The sequence below is a fragment of the Micrasema longulum genome, unplaced genomic scaffold, assembly GCF_059751315.1.
Source record: "Micrasema longulum isolate JH-2025_06_02 unplaced genomic scaffold, ASM5975131v1 h1tg000657l, whole genome shotgun sequence".
Classification (NCBI taxonomy): domain Eukaryota; kingdom Metazoa; phylum Arthropoda; class Insecta; order Trichoptera; family Brachycentridae; genus Micrasema; species Micrasema longulum.
Genome location: NW_028277853.1, coordinates 465,463 through 490,791, shown reverse-complemented (window position 1 = coordinate 490,791; position 25,329 = coordinate 465,463). Strand labels below are relative to the sequence as shown.

General features: G+C 33.9%; 1 protein-coding gene across 11 annotated transcripts in view; it reads right to left on the bottom strand.

Moving 5' to 3' along the window:
• heph (polypyrimidine tract-binding protein 1 heph) overlaps positions 1-25,329 on the bottom strand; it is a 728,190-nt gene that overhangs the window by 310,081 nt on the left and 392,780 nt on the right. The window contains exon 1 of one of the 11 annotated variants that reach the window (XM_088229274.1): positions 11,412-11,567. The exons of 8 other annotated variants lie outside the window; for them this stretch is intronic. Coding sequence is in view for 2 of the 3 variants with exons in the window: in XM_088229271.1 (XP_088085397.1) it covers positions 9,841-9,843 (3 nt within the window). In the remaining variant the exon portion in view is untranslated. Of the gene's footprint in view, positions 1-9,840; positions 9,977-11,411; positions 11,568-25,329 lie in introns of those variants that run through there. 2 more of the 11 variants (XM_088229271.1, XM_088229269.1) reach the window with 2 other exon arrangements.

Genomic DNA, 25,329 nt, shown 5'->3' with positions numbered 1-25,329 from the left:
GAATAAATAAATAACATATTTTAAAAATCAAAAATAGCTAATTATTCAATTACACAATCATTATTACAATATGGTATTGTTTTATGGGGTGGTGCATATGCTAATATATTTAACCACTTAAAAATTGTACAAAGATTAATTCTCTAAGTAATTTAAAAGAAATCCTCAACATTCAATACGGAAAATCTTTATACATTATTTAAAATATATTCACTATTTACAAAATTAATTCTATTCTACAAATTCACAAAGAAAAAAAATGAACAAATTTGAGATAAATATGTCACTCAGATACCAAAATAACATCAAAACTTCTAAATTCCACACGAGTCATGGTCCAAATAGTTTGGTTTTTATAGGAATAAAAAAATTACAATAATCTCCCCAATGAACTTAAATCTATTAAAACTAATATATCAGTAAATTAATTCAAAGTAATTTTAAATACTTTTTTTGAACCCTAGTAAAAACAGCATTCTATTTTAATTAGTATTATAATATTATTATTTTCTCTATTTCTTTTTATTTCGTGTATATTTTTTTGCCTTATGTATATTCAAAATTATATAACTTCAAATAAAGAGACAAGAGCTAGTATTTTGTTTTTGGTTAAAGTTATAGCAGTAAAAAAATATAGGAGTAGATTGTAATAGAAAAAAAAAACACGTATTATTTATGTAACTATATTAACTGATAAAAAATATTTTTTAAATGTACTTTTGAGAACTGTATTGCTATTCTAAGTCAATTATGAATTCACGGCGCTGAAGATAATTATTCCGTCACTATAATACTCCGGCAGCGGCAATCGAGTGACCCTTTCTAGCTCCCGGTTCTCAGGTCAGCAACCCCTGTCTCCGGAACTAGCCGCCTCGCCCGCCTCGGCCGACGCGCGACGTTAGGAAAGCAACAACATTCACACGTGACGTGAATACATAATGCCGTACCGCTGGACACTCGTTGGGCTGATACTTAGCTCGTACTGTTACTAACTCATCTGCCCAAAGTGCAAGGGCTTACTGGGCACGCCGCACGCCGCACGCTGCGCACCGCGCATAGCGTGAAGCTTGACGCGCGGCTATATGATTTCTCGAAGCTTAGCGAATCCGAATCAACTCATACGCGATTGATGGGAACCATCTTCGATGACTCATTTGAATCGGTAAAGTAGATATTTCAAAAATATTTATTTACACTTCATATATGAACTCGGATTGACGTGGACTTAATATAGTTCAAGGCAATATTGAATATTTACACGTCAGATTAGTAGTAAATAAAACGAATCATCAATAATTTAACAAACCTGCCCTGCTATTCCAAACGTTCTTGCGAGCGTAGTAAACACTTTTATCTCGCGTATTTTGTATGTTATCACGCGAGATAAAGCTTTTTCTACGGCCGCGAGAGCGTTTGTAATACCATCCTTGGAGTACAAAATGTGTAGCAGACCTTTGAATACAGAAATTGAAGAAATAGCAGTTTTAGATTTTACAAATATCAACATGTACAATTAAGTGGTCGTTTGTTTCGTCAATAAGCGAGAAGGACTGTATATATTATACTTATATATATATTAACATATTTCAACAGAGATGAAGAACATTGAAGAGAAGATAATATAGAAGTCTAGGCATCTACAGGGCTTATGACCTGTCAATGGCTAGTTTAAGTGGCCACTTTACACACTGTGTAACATTCACCATTCTGCCCATATTTGAACATCTATATTATTTTAATTATTTCATCAGTTGATGTGTGTGAAGTTAAAGAGCTGAAACCTTTATTTATGCGGGTGAGATTTATCCAATTAAATTATTTCACCTACATACTAGGCAACGCCTGAAAATGTAATTTTTTCAATTTCTATACTTCTTCATGGACAAGGTGGATTTATCAAAAATATTTTGAGTTTGTCCAAATTTTTGTAGACAAGGACTGGATTCAACTCCCTCGGGAGTTGAATATTACTAAATTACCTTCTCTTAAATGTTCTTCATCTCTGTTGTAATATGTTAATATAAACAGCTACCTAGGGAGTTGAATCCAGTCCTTGTCTACAAACATTTGAACGAATTCAAAATATTGTTTATGTGTATATATATACTTTTATCTATTGTTTTTTTTTTCACATATAAACAATGATTAATAATAAAAATAGTGTGACCTCACTGGGATTACCCGTGCTGGGGTAAAACCGTATAACCAATTGCTTATGTTTTTAAACTTTTTTATATTTTATTGCCGTATCATTCGGGATTTTATTATAGCATAGGTAAAGTAGACGTAATCATCAATGTATTCATATGGACACTGCATTGCTGTATCAAATGCAGCATATCTCGATTATATGTTACATGAAGGTAAGGTGATCAGTCCTACGCTTTGGTCCCAGTCTAGGGACGGTGAAATATTGCCGTTTTAAATCGTCTTTGACAAATATTTCTTGTCCACCCTGATATTAATCGAATCCGGTAACTCAAGCGCGGTTGAAGAAAGCGCCAATTACCACACTACGAGGTTCTGGTCTTCACTCGATTTCCCTTTTCAGGATTTTTACCTGAGAGGTTCCATGGAGTGGGAAACACTCGTCTAGGATTCTGGCTGTATTTCACACATAAAATTTTATTCTTTCCGCCCGAACACGAGAAGCGCGATAATAAAGTTAGGATAAAAGTAAAACCTTGTTAATTTAAATTTTTAAATTGAGTAATAAAAACCTCGATCATTTAAAAAAAGATACCAACGGCCCCTATGGTGTAATGTCTAAGACGTTTACCACATACACGAGGAATTAAGGTTTGATTCCCAAAGTTTTAACATAATAAAATCATATTTTTACCATATCAGTGTAAAAATAAATAAAGAAAATTTCTTAAATTTCGACATTACTTTTTTGGTGGCAAAAGTTAATAAAATGATTCCTGATTTCATTTATTTACTATTTTTGAATAATTTTTGCCACTACAATTATGTTGTATTCCAACTCAACACGGAGCCTTTGGCCTCATAGAGTTAGCGATAAGTTAGGTTATGTATATTTTTGATGTGTATCTTTATATGAATAAATAAAAATACATTATGATATAATTTCCTCTATCTAGGGCCTCTCATCCGATTCATCGCTAAAGTTTGCGAAAGCAATTTAAATGGAATTGTTCATTGATAACTTACGAAATGTGCAACTTGATAAACGTATACTTAACAGGCATATGTACGTTTAAAGTCTGTACACCCATAACATGCGCTGTTAAGTGTAGGATCCTCTTCATAATGCTCTGAGCGGCGGCGGCAGCGGTGGTGATATAACTTCATTATCTGCGATCGGAGATCTCGCAAACTTTGAGCGAAATTCAGAAACAGATGACATCAAGAGATTGGAATGAAATTTTAAACAATCAACGTTGATTTTAGTCAGAACGTCTGTAATTAAACTTAAATAATACAAATTTTATATTTGAAGCATCAACTTTGCGGTTATTCAGAATAATAAAATAAATAATACAATTTTGCTTTTAACCATTTATTTATGATTTTCAAGGATATCATTAATTTTTTAGGTTTACCTTGAGCAAGAAGCTTGTATAGCTTTGAAACCGGTCTGTAGATAAAAAAAATAGTCAAAATAAAGTTATTTTATTAAATAATACGGTTTAGTCAAAAGTTAAAATTAAAGCTGTAGGTCAATTTGCGAGGGTTCTTAAAAAAAAAACATAATTATCCACCTGTTTTTATTGCCAATTAAGTAGCGGATTGTGACGATCAGTAAAATTTTTCAATATTGTAACCTGGTATCGAAGGAAGAGTGATTCTGTTGGAATAAAAGCTGATTTAATCAACACGTTGAGTGTATGTGAGTTTTCAATTTCATTTCTGAAATACAACGTAAATATAATTTATTATACTCAAAATACAAAAAAATTACATTAATGTTATTGAGACATATTAGGAGAAAGTAATCTCGAAACCGATTGACGTATAATTGAAAATTAAATTAGTTGATACAAATTTGATTGTTCCAAATCAAAACGAAATGATTGACTCGTTTTTTAGACGAGACGTTGAAGGTGGTGCTTTCTTTAATCGAAACACACGGTTTAAAAAAGATGGTGCAACTGCCCACACAGTTTGATCATCAATGAATGCAGCTAGGGTATTATTCCCAGGGAAAATGATCTCCCGATTTGGCGACATCGCCTGGGCCACAAGATCTTCCGATCTCAGTCCATGTGACTTTTTTGTGACACTATCTCAAAAGTGTCGTTTACAAAAATTAGCCTGCCAGTATCGCACAGTTAAAAGACAATATCCGATTTAAAAAAAGTCATTTTAAATTTTGAAAATACGCAGAATAGGTTGAAGGAGCGTGTACAAAGCAATGGTTGACTTAAAAAAATGTGATTTAAAAAAAATAAATACACTTTTGTCTTCCATTCATGGTAATACATAGTTTTTATCTAGGAGTATCTGTTTTGGTTTTTTTTTTTAAATTGGAAATCTGCAGCTTGACAGGTTGTATTATAAAAATAATTATTAAAAAAAATGAAAATCCGAAAATCTGAAATTTAATCAGTTAACGTGAACAAGCAAATTCATTAATTAAGATATGAGCGATTTTTAAAAATTATTTTAAAATCAGACATTGTCTTAAAGTTTAAGAAATATAACAGAATAAGAAGTTGATGTAAATAGTAAATTAAACAGTCACTCCAGATATCCAGGTGCCGCAAACAGAAATGGCTACCTGTAAACTTTGTTCAAACGAATGAAAAACATGAAAGCTTAGTCCATTAAATGCTCAACAATTCGAAGTTAACTGACGACCGCCAGAGGCCTTTCCTTGGACTCATTCGTCTGGAGTCGTATGCGACTTAGCGTAAATTGACGAGTGACAGCATTCTTGGACCACCCGTGCGACTAATGTCGACTGAAAACAAGTAGATTTAATCCTCAGTGCATAAACATTGATAATCACATACGATATTGCGCATTCAACTGTCAATCTTTCGTCGTGTAAAAACACCCTCCATTGTATTTTTATTTCGATTCGACCAATTTAACTAGAAATTTTACAGGTGACGAATCGGAAAACGGCGACTGGGGGCAGTCAGAGCTGGAGGCGAAAGTTGCAGCAGGCCAAAGCTCGATATTTCAATTAATATTTCATGTCAACCATGTAGACAAATGCGCTGACCACTACACCGCGAGACCGAAATTTAATGTTATTTAGAATATTAATTTAAAAAGTATAATATTACGAAGATGTGTGCAAAGATGTCAAAGGTAAACAGTAATTATCAATGATAACTGTCACAAATGTATTATTATATAAACAAAGAAGAACAAGCAAGTTAGACTAGAAACAAAAGATCGCATAGTGAAATTGAAGTTTTAAATATGACAGCAAAGCCAAAGATAAATAAATGTTTTTTTTTGGTAGTGCAACTTTTTTATTCGTCTTTGTAATAAAACTATCGAAGAATTGCATCTTGAGAAAGCAATTTATGAGATATGATGTTTTTTAATGAAAAAAATAAACAAATACAGGTAATAAATTTATTTTGAATTTGTTTACAAATTAGTACTTTCGCTCTAGACGAGTATTTGGGAAACTGTTTTGATGACCGTCGTTTTTAATTATATTTATTCCTAGAATTTCGAGATTCCCTAAGCGTAACTTAACATTCATAAAGTAAAACAAACGCCACCGGGTAAATCTAAATTATGGCTGTTATCAACTCAACGAGTTGCTCAAAGTTTCTTTTTTGAAACGGTGTGTGGCTATATATTATGCGTGTATTTAGCCACACACCGTTTTAAAAAAGCTAATGCGTGTAAAAAGACCGTCTTCTTTGTCCTGCATTCAAATATGCACATGATAAAATGTCCTGTCTTTCCAGCATGTCCGACGTACGCCGCGCCGCGCCGTCGCGACGGGTGAGGTCCAATGTAAGCCGCCGCGCCGCGCCGTCCCGACGGATGAGGTCCAGCGCAAACCGTCGCGTCGGCGTCGGCGCCGGCGTCTTCCGCTCGCCGCTCACCAGATTTGAGCGTGCCTTGATTTGATAGGTGCAAATTTTGTTAACGGTAGAGAAAAATGCTCTAAGGGCATTGTTTTTAATTTTTTTTCGTTTAATTTTCACGAACGTAAAGTTTTTACATACTTACAAATGCAATAATTGCACGCGAAAAACGTTAAAATTTTCAAATCTTAAATTCGACGAATTCAATGGAATGGTGATTAAATATGTTACTAGGTTAATTTTTTTCAAACACAAACTACTAACATATGCATCATTTGCGATCAGCCTAATAACGTTTTATTTGATCGTATCATCTTTTATATATTTTGAAAAATAAATCTAATAAGGCCTTCGCACTAATAATTAATAAACAATTATTCAAACTATACGTGTGTGTAATTATGCTTGAAGACGCTTAGTTTTTATTTTAAGGTATTAAGTATGTTTTTATACCCCTCATAAAAAATCTTCCAGTTTTCGTCCTAACAGCATCTTGATCACTTTGTTACAATGAAAAAAGCGTAAAAATTAACGACTTTTTTTTCAGTTTATGCTTATTTATTGTGGATAACTTATATAGCGCCATTTTCATAATAAAATACCTCAAGGGCGCTTTACATTATGATTCTATTGTTAAGTTAATTTAATTGAAGCTTTTAAATTTGTAATTTAATTAAAATAATTTATTTTGTTGTCACGTGCTACGGATTTATTCAAATGATTTAGAGAACAAGTGGGTTTTAAGTTTTTTCCGAAACATCACTTCACTTTCACAGCCTCGCACCTCTGCTGGGAGAGCATTCCATGCCATAGGGCCTGCGACCGCAAATGCGCGCTCACCAAATTTAGTGCGCTGTTTGCGTAGAGGTATAATAACTTTTCCTCTCGCCGTAGACGTAGCTGATCTAAGCGTGAGACGCCTGTCAGCTAGTTCATCTGGAATGCATAGTTCCCTTAGATATTCCGGAGCCGAGTTGTGCAGTGACTTATACATAAGCCAACAGAGTTTGTATTCGACCCTCTGTGGAAAACGTAGCCAGTGTAGTTCCCGAAGTAGTGGAGTGATATGACTGAACTTAGAGATTCCGAAAATAAGTCTCGCTGCGGCATTCAATACAGATTGTAGGCGAGTCATTTTGTTCATTGGTAGACCTGCATAGATACCATTACAATGATCGACTCTAGACACTACAAACGCATTTATTAATTGACGGGCGGCATCAACCGGCAAATTTTTGCGTATGCATTTAATTAATATTACAACATGTTATTTCAAGCGAAGTTTGGATTCTGTAGAAAACCAAAGTTTATTGCTATGAAGATTGATTAATATGTTTTAACGCTAGTTAAACATAAAGCGAGACACCGTAAAACATATTTATAAATAACCTACATGATTAAATATCAAACACATTCAGCGAACTCTTAAACGGGTCCTGTATTTTGGCACTGCAAAGGTAACTCACTCCCGTGGACCCGTAGAGGAGCAATAACAACTTTGACAGGCTTTTTGCAGCGTTCGTTCTACGGAAAATGCTTTGACCCTGTTAAAAGTCGGCCGGTAAATAATAATCCTCTTAGAGGTAATAGACTTTCTACACAAAAGAACGTTAAAAAAGATAATTCGTATAATTTTCAAAGAAAGACACTCTTGTGTGGATTTCACAAACGGAAAAAATGCAAAGGTTGTATATTTCAAAGAAAATTATAGCTTTAAACAAATTACTTACTACCCATTTCCGTATTAGTTTGTTTAATAGCAATTTTTTTTTATTTCAAATGTTTTTTATTCTAAAATTATTATTTTAAGCACTTTTTGGTTTTCCACGTTAAATAACATAAATACGAGTTCAGTTTGTTTAAAATCAAGAAATTAAATTAAATATGTCTTCCAGTTTCATAACATGACGGTTTCTTTATGATTTTGATCATCATCATCATCATCTACAGCGTAATATTACAATTACGATTATTCATCAGTCTGTGGATATGGCCCAGCCATTATAATCTCCTAATTTTCATGAGCTGTGCACGAACGAAATTAGTTTTTATGTTACATTGTGTTAAAAAGACATAAACACGTTTTAATGACTAAACATCTATGAACGGTAGGATGATTTAAACAATAAACTATCAACGGATTATTTGCTGCACAACCAGTTGATAAGATATTAGAGAATAAATTAACCTTTTCTTTTACTGAAATAATAAAAAAACAAGTTTTTTTTCCATTATTTAGGTAGGTCGAAAATTTTCATTAACACGGTGAACACGTTATTATGATTATTTAAAAAATATATTCAACGGAATCGCTTTTCCCGCCTTTTCATATTGAATTATTTGATCTACACATTTCGTGCAAGAAACCCGTTTTCAATTCCTTCGGCAGCTCTAAGCTTTGTTTCCTTAAAGCTGTTTCTCTTGTCCGGACTCCATAGTCCAACGATCGTGCAAACTTTGCTGATGTTTGTTTTATAAACTAATTTCAGTGCAACTTTTAATCCATTTCCGGATGATGCTATGTTTGAAATATGTAAAAAAAATATGGCTGAGCCATAAAAAAATTATGTTATTAGTTTTAGTCAATAAATTGCCTTGCCATGCCTTTCATCGTGTAGACACGCAATAATTACATATAGAAAAACATAAAAGCGATAAAACCCATTTTACCGAAAAAGTTTATTGTATATTACTTGGAATTTTTTTAATTTAATGCAAAAGTTTGGATTTTAAGTACCTTTGTCGGAAATTGTTTTAAACAAATATTATGTGTTTTTTAAAGAAAAAACGTTAACATTCGTTTAAATTTTATTTTAAATGAATTAACTTCGGGCATATAATGGTTTCTACAACTGTCATCAAGGAAACTCATTACCGTCGGCTGGGCCATATACTGCGGATACCTTTAGCGAGCCTTAACCACGTTTTATTTATTTATTTTATATTTATATTATTTCACATAAAACAATATTTTGAGTTTGTCCAAATTTTGTATACATGGACTAGATTCAACTCCCTGGGGAGCTGTTAATATTAACATATTATTATTAACATATTATAACAGAGATGAGAACATTTTACAAACGGTAATATAAAAGTCTAGGCATCTACAAAGCTTATGACCTGTAGATGCCTAGACTTTTATATCGTGGGTATACTGGCAAAATCGTTTACTCTAAAATATGCGGATTTGAATTAATGATGCAGTTTTGTCAAGTTCTTAACGCTCTACAAACTAGCAAAATACACTAAGTCATATTAAATTTCATATATCTGTAGCTTTAAAAATAAATTTAAGGTTCAGTCGTATACCAGGTATTTTTTTCAGGCAAAACGTTTTAAATAATTTAATATTACAATTATTAATTTAACATGTTCTTAAATGAGCACTTAACATCTTACTATATTTTAATAAAATATAAAAGAATACAATTAGAACAAAACTTAAATGCTTGAATTCTTCAAATAAAAAAAACAGGGTTTTTTGCCAGTATACTCACGATATAACCGTATCTAAAATGTTCTTCATCTCTATTGTAATATGTTAATAAAACTTTTATGCTACTCGGAAGAAGAAGCCTAGAGGCTGTTCGTGGACACCATGCGCACCGCCTAGGGAGCAAACATGAAACACCGATGACACGAAGGGTTCGGAATGTCTGGTCTCACACGGCGATGGGTGCCGGAGAAGTGCTGGAGCAGTGCCGGAGAGCCGACGGAGAGCGGACTCCGGCGATCGGACGAGAGCCGGCGTGTCCGGTGCGCCGTGGTTCGGTGTGGTCTGGAGAAGAATGACGGAGAAGGGTCGGGTACTCACCATGCTAGGCGCTAGGAAGTGGGCCGCCTTGGGGGCGCGGTACTCGCACACCTGCAGCCGATGCAGCACGGGCAGCGGCGGCAGCGGGGGCGGCTCGTACAGCGGCGGGGGCGCGGGGGCCGGGCCGCTCAGGCCGGCGGAGCACTGCGCGCAGCGGCACCCGGGGCCGCCGGCCCCCGAGGGGCAGTATGCGAGGTACGATTGAAAATACGTCGTGGACGGGGTGACCCGCCCTGGGGGCTCGCCGGGAGGAGGATGGGGCGGGGGAGGAGGGAGCGCGGGAGGAGGGACCTCGTCCCGGAATTATCGGAGACGTAAATGAAACGGACTAATTTGGAGATGATAGCTTTCCCGTATATACTGAGCGCCGGTTACTCGCGTAGTGGCTGAGATTATTAGATATTATTTAGCTTAGATTATTCGTGACCCACAAAAAAATTGGCGGCACTCTTAAAAATGACTTATTTTATAAATTTAATTACGCACAATAATTGACTATGATTTATTATGATAGACGAAACGAAGGAAGATTATACGATATGATAAATAGGCCGATAAATCGATTTTAAAATTTTCAATTGGCACAAAAGTGATTCGAGTCGAAGGCAAGAAAGAAATACTAAATTACGTTTATTATTCTTAGAATTAACACAGCGTGTGCCAAAAGGTCGTGCACGAAGTGGGATTTAGATTGTCTCAGGAAAAGATGATAATATACCAAAGTTTGGGTACGTGATTGTCGATAGATTGTCAAATACCAAGAGTTAGAGAGATTTTATATTCTACGCACTACTGATTGATTATCTCAACGCACTCTTGTTCATTAAGTGAATAATGAAATGTTAACCTAAGCCTTACAATTAGGTCCTTATATAAATTATATAGAGTTATTACGCATATGTCGCTAGACGCGTCCGGTTTATATTGTCCCTACGATGACAATATGTAACTTTACAATCACCGAGTTATAACAACTTAACTTTCTCAGCGGATGGTCGCGTTTACACAAAATTACTACCAAGTTAAATTCGGTCTGATATAAATAGTCTTTGGTTTATGATTAAATGTAAATTATTATAGCATCAACGCGGCTTTTCGGATTAATGTTATTTCTTACGGTTTATTAATCGGGACGGCGTTTAACGCATATAACCTCGACGGTGGTACTTGAGGTCGAACTGATGGTTGTATAAAGTTTGACGCAAATTTGGCGGGAAAGTCCTGGAAATAGAAGGAGATAGCGCTAGTACCAAGGACTGTCGGGCAGGAGAGATGGACACGAGGAGTACGCTCTGCTGGTGATGCCTGCTAGTTGACGTTACAGGCTCGAGAGCTGCCAACGGAAAATATTCGCGTGTGAATAAATTGCATTTTTTCAAATAAAAATGACTGTTTAATAAAAAAAAAATAAAGTGTATGTTAAACAATTTATAATTTAATAAAAATACGAACAGGTGAATATTGTACTTTAAAAATTCAAAAAAAATACTGTTGTGAAAAGGTATAAACAAGTTAAGAAAAACAATTTAAAAGTAACAATCGAATCAAAAATATAATCTCAAAATATTTACAAGACAACGGGATGTTATAAGAGGAGATCCTTCACCCAGGGGACAGCAGGACACAAATCACGGTCGGTAATGATATTATTTATTGGATTGATAAAAAAAGCAAAGAGTGAATTTAACAGGACTCGCCAAAAGCGCGCGTCTAGCCACGGCGGCCACTCGCGTCAAACTGAGAGCTGAGAGGAGAATGGAAGCCTCCTGCGACTCTCCCTACAATTGTGAGTGCCGAGTTACCGAGCGCTCGTCTCGCTCGCTCTACAGCGATGTATCGTACCTGCCCTGTCTGCAGCGCAACCGTGATCCACTGCGCCGAGGGGTGATACGAAAATGAGCTTTCCTCGCAAGCTCCGATTGTCTGAAAACCCTACGAAGTTACGAACCTTTCGGTATGAGCCAGCGAATTTGCCGGAAGTATTCGTGCATGCGCTTCACCTATTCTCTCCTAATTTTGGAACTGTGCCTGTGGTCTCGCTTCCTCGCATCTGACGTAACAGGTACAATTTAAATGTGTCTGTTGCTGCTGACTTTGTCTCTTTCTCCCGCACTTAACAACCTCGCTTCCTGTCTCACGCTAGGATCCGCCGAGGACGTAACAGGTAAGCGTCTGCTTGAAATTGAAACATCCTTCTCTTTCTCTATCAACGTCGGCCGTATAACGTGACACTCTTTCCACCATGTGACGTAAGAGTAGAGGAGGCATGTTTACCTGTACGCCTGCGCAATGAGAGTTTGTAATAAACAATACTTGCCAATAAAACTTTTATGTTATATTTAAGTTAATCTTTGGGAATTAGTTAAATGCAATAATCGTAATCTTAAAATTTATTAAAATGATAAAATATTTTGATGATCCATGAACTCAATGGTGTTAGTAAAAGTACCTTCTTAAGTAAACATACCTTCTTGTAATTAATAATTTTATAATGAAGAAATTTTGTTCTTTAAGCTCTACTATTTAACCAAGTCAATAGACTGTTGTGGGTCAATTTTAAAGTAAATATTATTTTTAAGTCATCCATCAGTAATTGAGGTTAAAAAAGAATTAAAAGCAAACTGACCAGTCAACAGACAAACAGTCATATGACTTATTGTTTTATAATATTATTTATTGTATCGACATTTATTTCGAGAAATAATATTTTAAATCTGTATCAATATATATAAAATGCAATGTTCGCGTGTGTGTCCTAGATAGACTAAATAACTACTGGTCCAATTACATGCGGTTTTCAGCAAAACGACGAGTTTTGTCTTGGGTATATTTAAAGCTTTAAAAATCTTTAATCTGCTAAGTAAAAAAAAGTTAGGAGCGTAAAAGTTTTATTCATCGTTCACTAGGGCTGCATTCAACGAGAATGCACATACAAAAAAAATAAAGGGCTTTGTTTTTTTGTGTATTCACAAAAAAAGTTTGTTTTTAAATGTTTACAAACAATTTTTGTTTTTTATGGATAACAATCAGATTCTTTCCTTAAATTCCTGACAATTCTATTCTAATGATAAATAAATATGAACTGATATTTTTGAAAATCTATTTCTACATGAAGTGCACCTCTGTTGGTGGAAAAGCAGAGTTTGACATTTAGAAAAAGAATTCTAAAATTAAAAATCAATTAATTAGTACTTAGGTTCCTACTTAATAACGCAAACTTATCCCATCCCTTTTCCTTATATCCGAATAGTTGCTACATGTTTTTACGCACAATCGGGCATTTGGGTTTCAAATGAAATATCAAGCGCACGTCAAAACCAGCTGGTGATTAAAAAATGACTTAATACGCGTTAGCCATGACAGCGTTTGGGCATGAGTTAAGTGTTATATTTTAGAGGGCTCAAGGTGCGTCAATGTGTACTAATAGGTCAATAGTTTTATTTAAAAAAATCGAACCTGTTTCTTTGGTTAAGCAAAATCGTTATAAGCAAACTTTGTCAGTATACTTAATAATGTTTTATCTTGAGAGGTAACGCGTTATGACCTTTCTTCGGACAAACGTATTCGCGTATTTTTACCCCGGGTACGATAGATATTTACCATCGGCGTGTCTCGACAGTTTTTCTTTATTGTTGAAAAGTTTATTTTGGGAACTAGAACTTTCCAAAACCCCATAAAAACCATGTCACATTTCTGCGTACATTTATGAACAAGCTGCGTGTGCATGTGTATTTATAAATACTTATACGTTATTCGTATAAATATAAGTAACAAAACTAATCACACTAAATAAATGTGAAGCGTAACTTTACAAGTCAATCAAAAGCGATAGTGACTACTACTGCTACTGCCAGTTCGCCAATTTCCCGTAGAAGTAGGCAAAGAGAATGGACCGCCACACACGTCTATCCCGGCATATATTTCTAGCTTCTTCCACATTCATGCATCTTGTCATACATGCCCTTCGGTTCTGTCTGCTTTTGACATGACTAGACTTAAGATTTTGGTTTATCTGATCATGCCACGTCTTCCTTGGTCGTCCTCGTATCACGTTACCGTTTATTTTCGCCATATATACTTGTTATACCATTATTTTGTCGTCCATTCGTTCTACACTACCAAACCATCTCAGAGACCTTTTTTTAAATCTTATCAATTATACATGACTCAGATTTACACTGTCGCCTGATTTCATCATTCGTAACCCTGTCATTTATGAATTTCTTACACATTCGCCTAAGAGATCGCATTTCAACCGCGTTCACTCGGCTTTTATTCTTTGTCTAACAGTTCCATGTTTCACTTCTATACATAAGAGTTGGGACTAAAACTCCGTTGTGCACTGCCAGTTTAGCTTCGATTAACATATTTTTGTTGCCTGCATTCACTCTCCTTTCAACATCTTTTTCTACTCTTTCATCTCTTGAAAACATGCTTTCTAGATGCACAAATTATTCTTATTGTTCAAAACATTCGTTGTTTATATTTATTATGCAGTCAGTAAGCTCACTCCCCCTTTCAAATACCATCACTTTTGAGTTACTTTTGTTCACCGCCAATTTGCTCTCCAGGCATACATTTAAGGTTCTAGAGACTATTCGTTGCAAACCCTCGTTGCTGCTTGCTAACAGAACTGCATCATCAGCATGCAACAAGCAGCTTACTGAAAAATTATCCATTTCAGCTCCAATACCCATACATAATATCTCTTTAGTACAGTTGTCCATGTATAGAAAACAACCGCCAAAAGTTATATCCTAATATAACAATAACAATACTTAAACCATTTAATTATAAATGCATAGTTAATCAAATGTTAAAATTAAATAATCATTATTATATAAATCAAAAGTACTTCGTTTATGCTAAAAATACATGATGTTACTTAAACATAAAAATATAGTAAAATGTACAAAAAAAAACAAAAATAAATTAATGCAATACATAAAAATATAAACAATACGTTTACTTATCGACATATATTTTTAAAAAAATCTCTCGCTACCCTTTTTATATGTGCAGTTATTTTTATTTTAAAACTTGTTTTATAATTAGAGTCCTCTATATTTGGCATTAAATCATTTAACATTTCTGGATCAATTTTATTATATTGTCTTTTACTGAAGGAGTTTGATACAAGTGGGACAATACAGTTCAATTGTGTTGCTGTGCAAGTGTTTATATTTTGTTGAGTTCTATCGACCCCACTTAATTTATCATTACCTCGCTACTAAACTTTCTGCCATTCTTCATTAACGCAAGATGGGTATTGTAGCTGTATTACACGGACCAAAAAACTAGCCATAAAAGAATCAGATTTTTATACTCAGGAGATATTGTTACATGTTAATTCACTGACGTACAATAAACAAAAACGTTCTTAATACACTAGGTACATCTAAGATATAGCAAATATTGCGTTGCCCTCAGCAATTTGAAAATAATAAAAAATACCACTCTACGCGTGTAATCATTCATGTTAGAAAGAGATATATAAATTTTCTTAGTTCATATTTTTTTCTGTGCAAGTCGTTACCGTGGATAAAACACAAGCTGACAGCCATTTCTTCGAAAACCGTACTTAAAAAGTAATTACCTCCTAATCAATAAATTGGATTGCATTTTTGAATAAAACGATAAATCTATTCTGTTTTCCACAGTTAAAGTGTAATTTAAGCATTTTTTCATTACAAACGAAAGCATTTTTCTGCGTAGCGTCTTGTCACATCACGATGCTGGCCCGTTCAAGAATAAAGGCAAGAAAAGCAATCACCCACTAAATGACCTTAACCACTTAATTATTATACCCATAAGAAATATAATTAGCCTAAAAGAACTTGTAAAAGTATATTATTCAATAAGTCAATCAGTTTTGGAATATGGAATAATTGGATGGGGATGTGCAAATGACACATTGATCAAACAAATAATAATTGCACCAAAAGCTTTAATAAAAATTATCTTATGAGTCCCAATCAGAACTAGCTCCCTCGGTATATTCGAAGATCTTTATGTAAAATCTATAAAATAATTTTATTCAAAAGTTCTGTTACTATACACACACAACCATTATTCTCTACCTTCCATTACTCCTTCCACAAATACAAGAGTTACTAGATACTCCACCCTGATGCTGCAAAAAATAAATAAATTAATACAACCTTCGGTCAAAGAGGATTGGCCTACTAGTCGGTTAAAGTGTACAATCTACTTCCATTATCCATAAGGACAATTAGTAAGTACTCACAATATAAAATTGCTACTAAGAAATGGATAGTGGAGGTGGGTTGCGCACAGATCAATGGTGGATTAAGCTAAATAGGTAAAATGTGTGTACTGTTTATAAAATTTAGTCCATTTAAGTTGGTTATGTTTTTTATGACTTTTTTAGTTTATATTGTTTATTATGTTAATGATAATTAGGTTAATTAAGATTAATTACGTTTTTTTTCAATTATTATTATTTTAACTTTGTTAAACAAATAATTTCATGTTAAATTACATTAAATGAAATACGCAAGTTGTTTCTGCAAATGCGTATTTCTTAACTTCGTAAAAATTATGACCTATTTTCTGTATGATTATGTAACTTTAAAAAAATGCTTTATCTCTTAAAAATACTAAAAATACGGGCAACTCAAAAAGACAAATTCTAAAAATGTATTTTTATTTTCGATAACTCGATTATTCAACTTACTTGAAATAGAACAAAATAGAAGAAAAAAGCAGCAAATGTATAAATATTACAGTGCATCTCTTTTCACATTTTTTTGCGATACCTCTTACAAAATTGTCTACTACATTCCATACAAATCGGCCTTTTACAAGTAAAACATGAATGTGTATATTTTCACATAGCAAGTAAAACGTGTTATTGGATTTCGAGCGTTTCTTCTATTTGGAGAACATCTTAATTTCTACCCAAAATCTTTCAAATTTTCCACCGAAGCTCGTGCGTTAGATGGATATTTTCTGATCGCCGTTCTTACTGTAGTTTAATTAGCTGTGCTCGCTCTTGATGCATTGCCCCCTTTTCAGCTTTCAAAGACAACAGGCGGAGACGCGATGCAGAAGCCTGGGTGAAGAGCTTAGCGACATTACATCTGTGATAGGTAATAAAGAACTCACACAAGAGGTAGTATCATACATAGTCAATAAAATGCAGGAAATTGGTCAAATAAACCAAAATAGGGAATAAAATTTCGAACACTCTTCTAGTGGAACGGAGGGCTTGTTGATTACGGTCAACAGGCCAGCTTCTTCTGAAAAGTTTTATTTGATTTTCTCTCCAGATGAGCAAATGCTGAGATGTTCCTGATTGGCCCACACTACAATATCCTTCCGGATCCCAAAAACTTAGCTAAAGCTTAAAGTAATTTAACTGCAGAAAAAAAAAATGCTTGCTACCTTGATCTCAACCCAGGTAATTCATGAACAACACTGTGATGCCTGGTTTTCTTGACAAGATGGTGTTAAAGATGACCAACGAAAGATATTATTTTAGAAAATAGTTACGGTCTGTCACAGGTTGGTCATCTTTAAAAGATTCTTTATAAAGTAGAGTAGGAGTTTTATTTAATTGATCCAAAGATTAAGGATATCTAACTGTGATTTGTTTTTGACTTGGATCTTTAGTATTATATTCAATGGATTCAAAATCTGAAGTTAACTGACAATCTTGTGGTTTTGCGAAATCTCTCTCTCTACATCTTTGTTTAGATTACTGCAACTGTTTTCGCCTTTTTAAATGGGTTTAATCCTTTTTTAAAAAGTAGTAGGTTGACCAATGACTCAAATTTTCATCCTTGACGTCCATTTTTCCAACTGAACAAAAAAAGCTTAATCCAAATTTAAAAGAGTTATTACACATATGCGGTCACAGAGACCACTCGGGAATTTCAAATGACAATAGGACTGTTGTTATGCCTCTACACAAGGGCAAAGGCTTTAGGGTGAATGTAAAAATTATAGAGCAATCAGCCTTTTGAGCGCTGTTGGAAAAATATACAGAATAATACTGATTGAGAGTAAAACAAGTTACCAAGGATAGAGTGTGGGATATACAGAGCGGTTTATGAATGAAATGGATCAAATATTTGCTTTACAAAACACGACAGAAAAAAATCTTTATGAAAACCAAAAGTTTTTTTTTTACCCATTTGTCGATCTGCAAAAACCCTTTCGTAGAGTTGACAGAGATAAATTACGGAAAGTATTATTGGAGTTCCAATTAAATAGCAATCTGACACGGGCTATTGCTTCTCTGTATAAGGACAACACAACATGTGTTAGTGTAAATAAATCATAAACATCGTGGTTTGACATTTCTAAAGGAGTCAAACACGGATTTATGATGTCACTATAACTGTTCAACGTATATATCGATAGCTGTATGAAAAAACTGAAAAGTTTATGAATGGGAACAAAAATTGATGATTTTAATATTAATTATTTTTTGTATGCTAATGATGCCATGCTACTTGTTAGCAACTTAGAGGACCTGCAATTCTCGCTAGAAAAAAATAATGATACTTGCATGGTAAGAAATTTGCTAATGAATGCCAAAAAATCGAATGTAATTGTTTTTAAAAGAAACGAAAGTATGACTCAATGTGAAATGGATTTGAACGAGTTGATAATGAACCAGGTAGAGAAGTTTGTGTATCTGGGAAGTATGTTGACTAGGAATGGAATAATATAAATATATCGGAAGGAGTGTGAGTACCGGGAACAAAGTGAGCTATGCACTTCAAACTTTATCAACCTTGACAAAAAAATTCGCAGTTTACAATGGAGCCCCGGTGCCAACTCTGATGTATGGAAGCAAAGTATGGAATCTGGGAAAAAAGGATGAAAGTGAGCTAAATGCTGTTGAAATGCGATTCCTCGGATGACTGTGTATTATATAAGACGGAGACAAGCACTATCAATAAAATCAAGAAATAAGTTCTGCGTTGGTTTGGATATGAAAAGCGGATGGACGATGAAAGATCACCTAAAAAAAATACGATGCAAATGTTGATGGATGTGGAAAATGAGAAAGACCGAGAAAGGCATGGCCAAATACTTAAAGCATATAAATTCGGAATAGTCGTCACGCGTGCATAAGCATATGTGGGAATGTAGGATAAGCGAGATCCATATGCAAATGAAAAATAATATAGTCTTCTATCATCTTTACTGACCTCTATGGGGCAATTTCATTTTAGGCAAAGGAGTCTTGTAAGAACCCAAACCATTTCTAATTCGATATTTAATTAATTATTTTTTTACTCAGAATTGTGGGCAAAACGTGTATTTGTTGCGTATTTTTTAATAATATAATGTAGGTCTGACACCACGTAAGTTTCTTGTTAAAACGTTTGTGTGAAGTGTCTTAATGTACAGATGAGTGACATCGTGTCTATCTTTAAGAGACAAAAAGAGACTAAAGGCTTTAAAGATCTGGTCCTATGGAATAATTACAGGAATTTTCTGGAGAGACCGCGTCACGGATGACAAGGTTATTTGTAAAATCGAAGGAGAAAGACAACTGCTTAAAACCATCTTTGAAAGATGTGATAGATGGATTAGACAAAAAGAGCGTCACGAGGATCTCCTATAAGAGAATTTGTGGGCAGATATGAGCTGCAGGTCATACGAAGATTTAAAGAGGACCTCACTGGACGGACCGGAGTAGCAGAGGAGATGGACGGCTTTGTTGCAAACTAATCTATCTCAGAGTATTAAATCTAGAGAGAGAGAGAGAGATTACTTATTGCGCATGCTAGCAAACAAATTTCGAGGCATAAAATGGAACGTGTAATATGTTGATGAAATTAGCCTTTGCGAAATTAGCTGTAGCTAAAGCGAAATTATCTTGTAAGATTTCTTCTACATTTATTGAATCAGAGACATTTTACAGAAACAAAAATGTTAGTCGAAGCATTTACAGGGCTAATGAATTTCTTGCTAAGAATTGCGTATTTTTTAAATTCAGTTTTCTGATCCATGTTAAACAGCCACTAGTCAGTTGAGTGTATCGAGTACAGCGTACGGCTGCATGCCACGGTACACCGCGCGGTCTGGCTTATGTTAGCCTTGAACTGTGACGTGACTAGCGGCGATGTGAGAAAAAACTGTCGGTGCGGGGAAAATGCGATTAGAAGCAGATTGAACATGTATCTTCAGTACGTAATGTATATTGTCGACCAATTATTTATTTGAAAAAAATCATTAACCTTATATCAATATGTATTAGTTTCTATTATAGTCGAGACGCTTTAAATTGATCACATCAACTATCAAAAGTCCAAACAGTATTTTTTTGTTTATTTTTTGTACCCTTGTGTAGCCTATGATGTCACACGAGTCTACAAGGAATACAATATTCGATTTACTTATTTCTTTTTTTTTTCAATAATGTGGTGCTGGTTTCTTCCATCTCCGACGGATCAAATCCGTGCGGAGAAGTATTTCTATAGATGCAACTAAAGCTCTTGTAAATGCTTATGTCGTTTCGCGTCTAGATTACTGTAATGGAATATACGCAAATCTCCCAAAATATCAAACTAAAAACTTCAATCTGTTTTCAATGCAGCAGCAATGCTTATTACGGGAGTAAAAAAATATTCTCACGTCTCACAGCATCTTCGAGATTTGTACTAGTTAAAAAGCCCAGAGAGAATAAAATACAAGCTTTGCTGGACAGTATTCAAATCCCTTCATATAATGGCTGTAAAATACCTATCGGATCTTTGTATTAGGGAAAATACATGTCGAAAAAAATCTACTCTAGGTCAGAATTTGATTCAGGGAGAGGAAAACATGTCGAAATCCGGCGCTCCCCAAACACTAGATTTGGAGATCGTTGCCGTTGCCGGCCCCTCTGCCTGGAACCAATCGCCTTCAAACTTACGAATCATCGACAGTCCCAGTCAGTTCAGATCCCAACTAAAATCCCACTTCTTTAGACTATCATACCCTCAATTTTAAATCTGAAAATATAATATATCACTTTAGTTAAGTTAGAATGTAAGTTTAGCTATACAATTGTAAAGCGCCCTTGAGGTGATTTTTCAAAAAATGGTGCTATATAAATCAGCCAAATATTATTATTATTAATATTACTGTCGTATTTTAGTATAACTGACCGAAATCAAATGATTATATTTAAAATTAATGGATGAGAGCTTATTAAACAATACAAATATGTGTAAGAATTTCCTTTTAAATACCTGTATTTAAAAATATGTCGTATTTTGCTTAATCTAATACGATGTTATAGCACCGTCTCTAGAGGGATTTAACTGCAGTATTTTAAGAGTTAAAATAATATATTATACTAGCGGACCAGACAGACGTTGTCCTGCCCAAACGTGGGTTCACGTTGGTCACGTTGGTTCGCCAAACCTTTTTTTGGTATTCGAATTTCCGATAAACTACTGATATTGAGTTCGACATTTCAATATTTTGTATCGTCATTATGTGATTTGCTGTTGCTTAAAGCAAAAAAAAAGTGCAATACCACCAGCCATATATATAATTCTTGTATACGTGTGATAAATATTATTAATATTCAAATATTGAATTTAAGTAGGTTTCTAGGTATTTTTTTATGTTCGAATTCCTAAACAGTACTTTTTAAATACATAATTGATTTTGCATATGTCAATTTCTACTTTTCTAGCAACAGGGATGCACTTTATTTAGGAATTACAATTTACAAAAATGTCGTGAACGTTAGGTAATGCTATTTTAGTGTTACCAAAAATCCAGTTAAAAGAAATAAACGCGATGAAATTATAAGGAATTAGAAGAAAGAATCCGATTGAGTCCCACAATATATAAATGCCGTTTGTCAACATTCAAATACAAACTTTTTTTACATGCAAAAAATTACATCTTTCCATTTTTTTGGTAAATGCATTCTCGTCAAATGCAACCCTAGTAGGAATAAAAGAGTTACTCCTAACTTTTTTTATCACATTGGTTTGAAGATATTAAGATCTACAAATATGCGTAGCGCAAAGCTCATTTTTATGCAAAACGCACATAAATCGGTTAAGCCATTTAAGAGGAGTTTAACGACATCACATGTACAGAAAAATTATTTATATAAAGATGTACAATAATTTAATAGAAATATTCTAATATGCTCAAATAGACCAAAAAATATCTAAATGTGTTCTATTACTTTTCTCGTATAGATAATGACATATTTGAAACAATGTTTTGAGTATGTCTAAATATGACTCAAAGATATGTTGATAGCTTGGTGGTCTCAATTGCGGGTAAATGCCTGAGTACCGTATCGCGTCTCGTGCCGATGGCCTAGAAGAAGATTGAAATCCGGTGTAAAAAGTCTTAACTTTCTGTCAATGCCAGCAAAACAAATATAGCCCCTTTCGCCAAGGAAAGGAAATTAGCTGTTCTTATGCTTCCTACTGCTTTTGATAAAACTATTAACTTTTCTAAGGATGTCACGTATCTGGTAATAATCTTAGTTCAAAGACTAACTAGGAATTTGCTCGTACAATCAGGAAGATCAGAAAGGCCAAAATAGTACTGTGCATTGGTTGCCGCATGGTGGGTGAAAAATGGGGCCAAAAACCAATGGCTGGATATGCATTGGATATACGCAGCCATGGTAAGACTTGTGGTCACATGAACGGTAGGCTAAAACTCTAACCACTATGTTTGTATAACAGTAAGTATCGACGGTCCCTACTTGTACTATCAAATCTGCATTTTGCAAGGTTTACAGGAAAGCAAAAACAAAGCTCAAAAAAAAAAAAAAATGACAAACATGTGCCTATTAAAATACGAAAGATACATGTTTGGCAATTACAGCTTCTGATAAGTTCTGTAAAAAAATATCAAGGTTTCTTTTTGCTCTCCTGTAAACTCGCAAAATGAAGATTCGATAGTAGACGTAGAAAACGTCAATACGTAAAAGGATGCACAACAAGACGGACGTTTCTCCACTCGTTTTCATTTTTTAAAGAATTTTACCAAAGAGTAGCCGTCGAGTCAAAAACATACATAACTGTTTTCATTATCCGTTCGGACACAGGGAGATGAGTACTTCAGTATGTGTAAATTTGAATGCGATAAAAGGTTGCACTAAAAGTAATGACGACGCGTGGAAATTTTGTCGCGTAGGCTGAATATTATCCCTATTTGCTGTTATAAGCGGAGTTTTTCTTGCTAAAATGTTGCATTGTTTAGCTAATTCTAGAACTCGAAATTCATCAATTCTGTTTTTATAATTTATTACTCAAAATTACTGAAAATACTGTATAGGAGTATGTAGTCGTTTAGTAGGTACATCACGCTCCTGTCTCGCATCTCAGACTGTGTGCCTTCTTGGTTATTTGATAAGTTTAAACCGATCCGATACACAACAACTTGCCCTGTAACCTGAAGATAAAGTTAGTAGTTGTTCCTACAGGTACTGAATAAATTTTGTAATAATTACTTGAGTATCTTGTATTACTTGAGAATATGATATTGTCGGAAAATAATGATGACTAAGGGTAGTAGCAGACATTAATATTTCGTATGCTTAAATTCACATAAAATATTAACATACTTACAAACAAATCATGGAGAAACATGGTACATCTTCTTCTTTTTCCTTTCATAGATCCAAAAGATCTGTTTGTGCCGCTGCATCTGTCTCCAGTAAAGTTGATTGCCAGCATCCCGCCATCTTTTTAGTGGTCTGCCTTCGGGGTTTCCTTGAAGCGCGATACGTGGAAGCCTGTTTTCAGCATTCTGTTTATCTACATGTTCGTTCCAGTATCATTTTTGTTATCTTCCCCCCCTCGAGATGTCTTCCGTACTACACGCGCTTCGAATATCTTCAATTATTACAGTGGCACTTTGATTTAAATACAAAAAATTACTTTATTAATAAATCTGTTCACAGTAGGTATAAAAAAAATATCAGCCTAATTTGTTTGAAAAGAAAGAGGAACCCGGTTACATTTTAATTAAAGGATTTCTTCCTTCTTCACACCTCAATTCGCCCGGCCCTCAAGAAACGACCACCCCCCTCCATTGTCAGTTGATGGATACAGCCTTATTGTGGATATTTCATAATGTTTCAACGAAGAAATTGAAATTTACGTGGACACAAAAATGGAACCATTACTCCAGTTGTAAAGTTTAAATGCCATCACGTGTTATTGAAACAAATTATAACAACAAAAAAATATTAAAAGGCTGATAACGAAATCGATTATCAACCAATTTAAAAATTAACCACAAAAAATTTTAGTACGTCCAAAACTTTATAGGGGAGCTTACATGTGACAATTTAATATTTGGATAATCCCTATATTATAATATTTTTTTTGCACCTGTGGACAGTATTAGGAGAGATCCGCTTAAGTTGATGATACTAAGGAGTTTAATTTTTTTTTCAAAATAATAACAGCTATCACTATTACATATTTGAGTTCAAAAGTGAAATTATTCATCTGATAAAACTTTATTAGAAGAAATTTACTCACGGAATACTGATATTAAAAAAATAAGCAATACATTGGGAACACTTATAAACTTGCCTACCTTGGATGGGAGATGGAATATTTTTTTATTTTGTTTATTTATTTATTTATTATACGGCACAAGTGCCTTTTATAATTTAAAATACAACAATATAATGAGAACGTTAGGTATACAAAAATTAAAAAACAATTATAAAACATGGGTATAAAAAGAAAAATAAAAGGAACAAACAAAATATACATATACATGCACAGAATATAGACTAATGGAAATATGTAAGGGATTCGATTATTTAAATCTGCAATTATTTTCAAGAAAAGCATTACTTTTAGGTTTTAAATTTCTCTTAACATTCTTTATTCTTGATATTAACTCGTATATAATCTTTTTTTTCTATTGAGAAATGACTTTCTAAAAAGTATAAATATATATGTATACATTTACATACAAACATAAACATATATATATTATAGGTATACATATTATAATGTTTAAAAAATATTTTAATATTTTAGAATATTTATTTATTTATTAATCAATGATTCAAAGAACCCTTTTTGAAAATTGTAATACAAAAATAATCACAGCAGTGAATAAATAACAATGTAACTCGTAATATGAAATATATTGTATTAAAGTATCTTTAAAACTAAACAACTTGATGAAAGTTAAATAAAAAACAACAAAAAAGTAATATTAATGTTTTTGTTGATATTTCTTGATAAAACTCTATAGTTAATGATTATGAAATGAGTCTTGAAGATGCCTACTTAGGCGAAAGCGCACGTTGGTCAAAATAATAAAAAGTAAAACTAAATTAAGAAGTTTCATTGATAAGTTTATTTATCATAATCATTAACAAAAAAGTATAATAAGTGGAATGCAACATAAGCCGAAAACATAACACGAGTAAATAAAAAGTTACATTTATATACGAAAATCTTATGTACTCGAATATAAATGTTGCAATGTAAAGTTAAAAATTGTATCAAA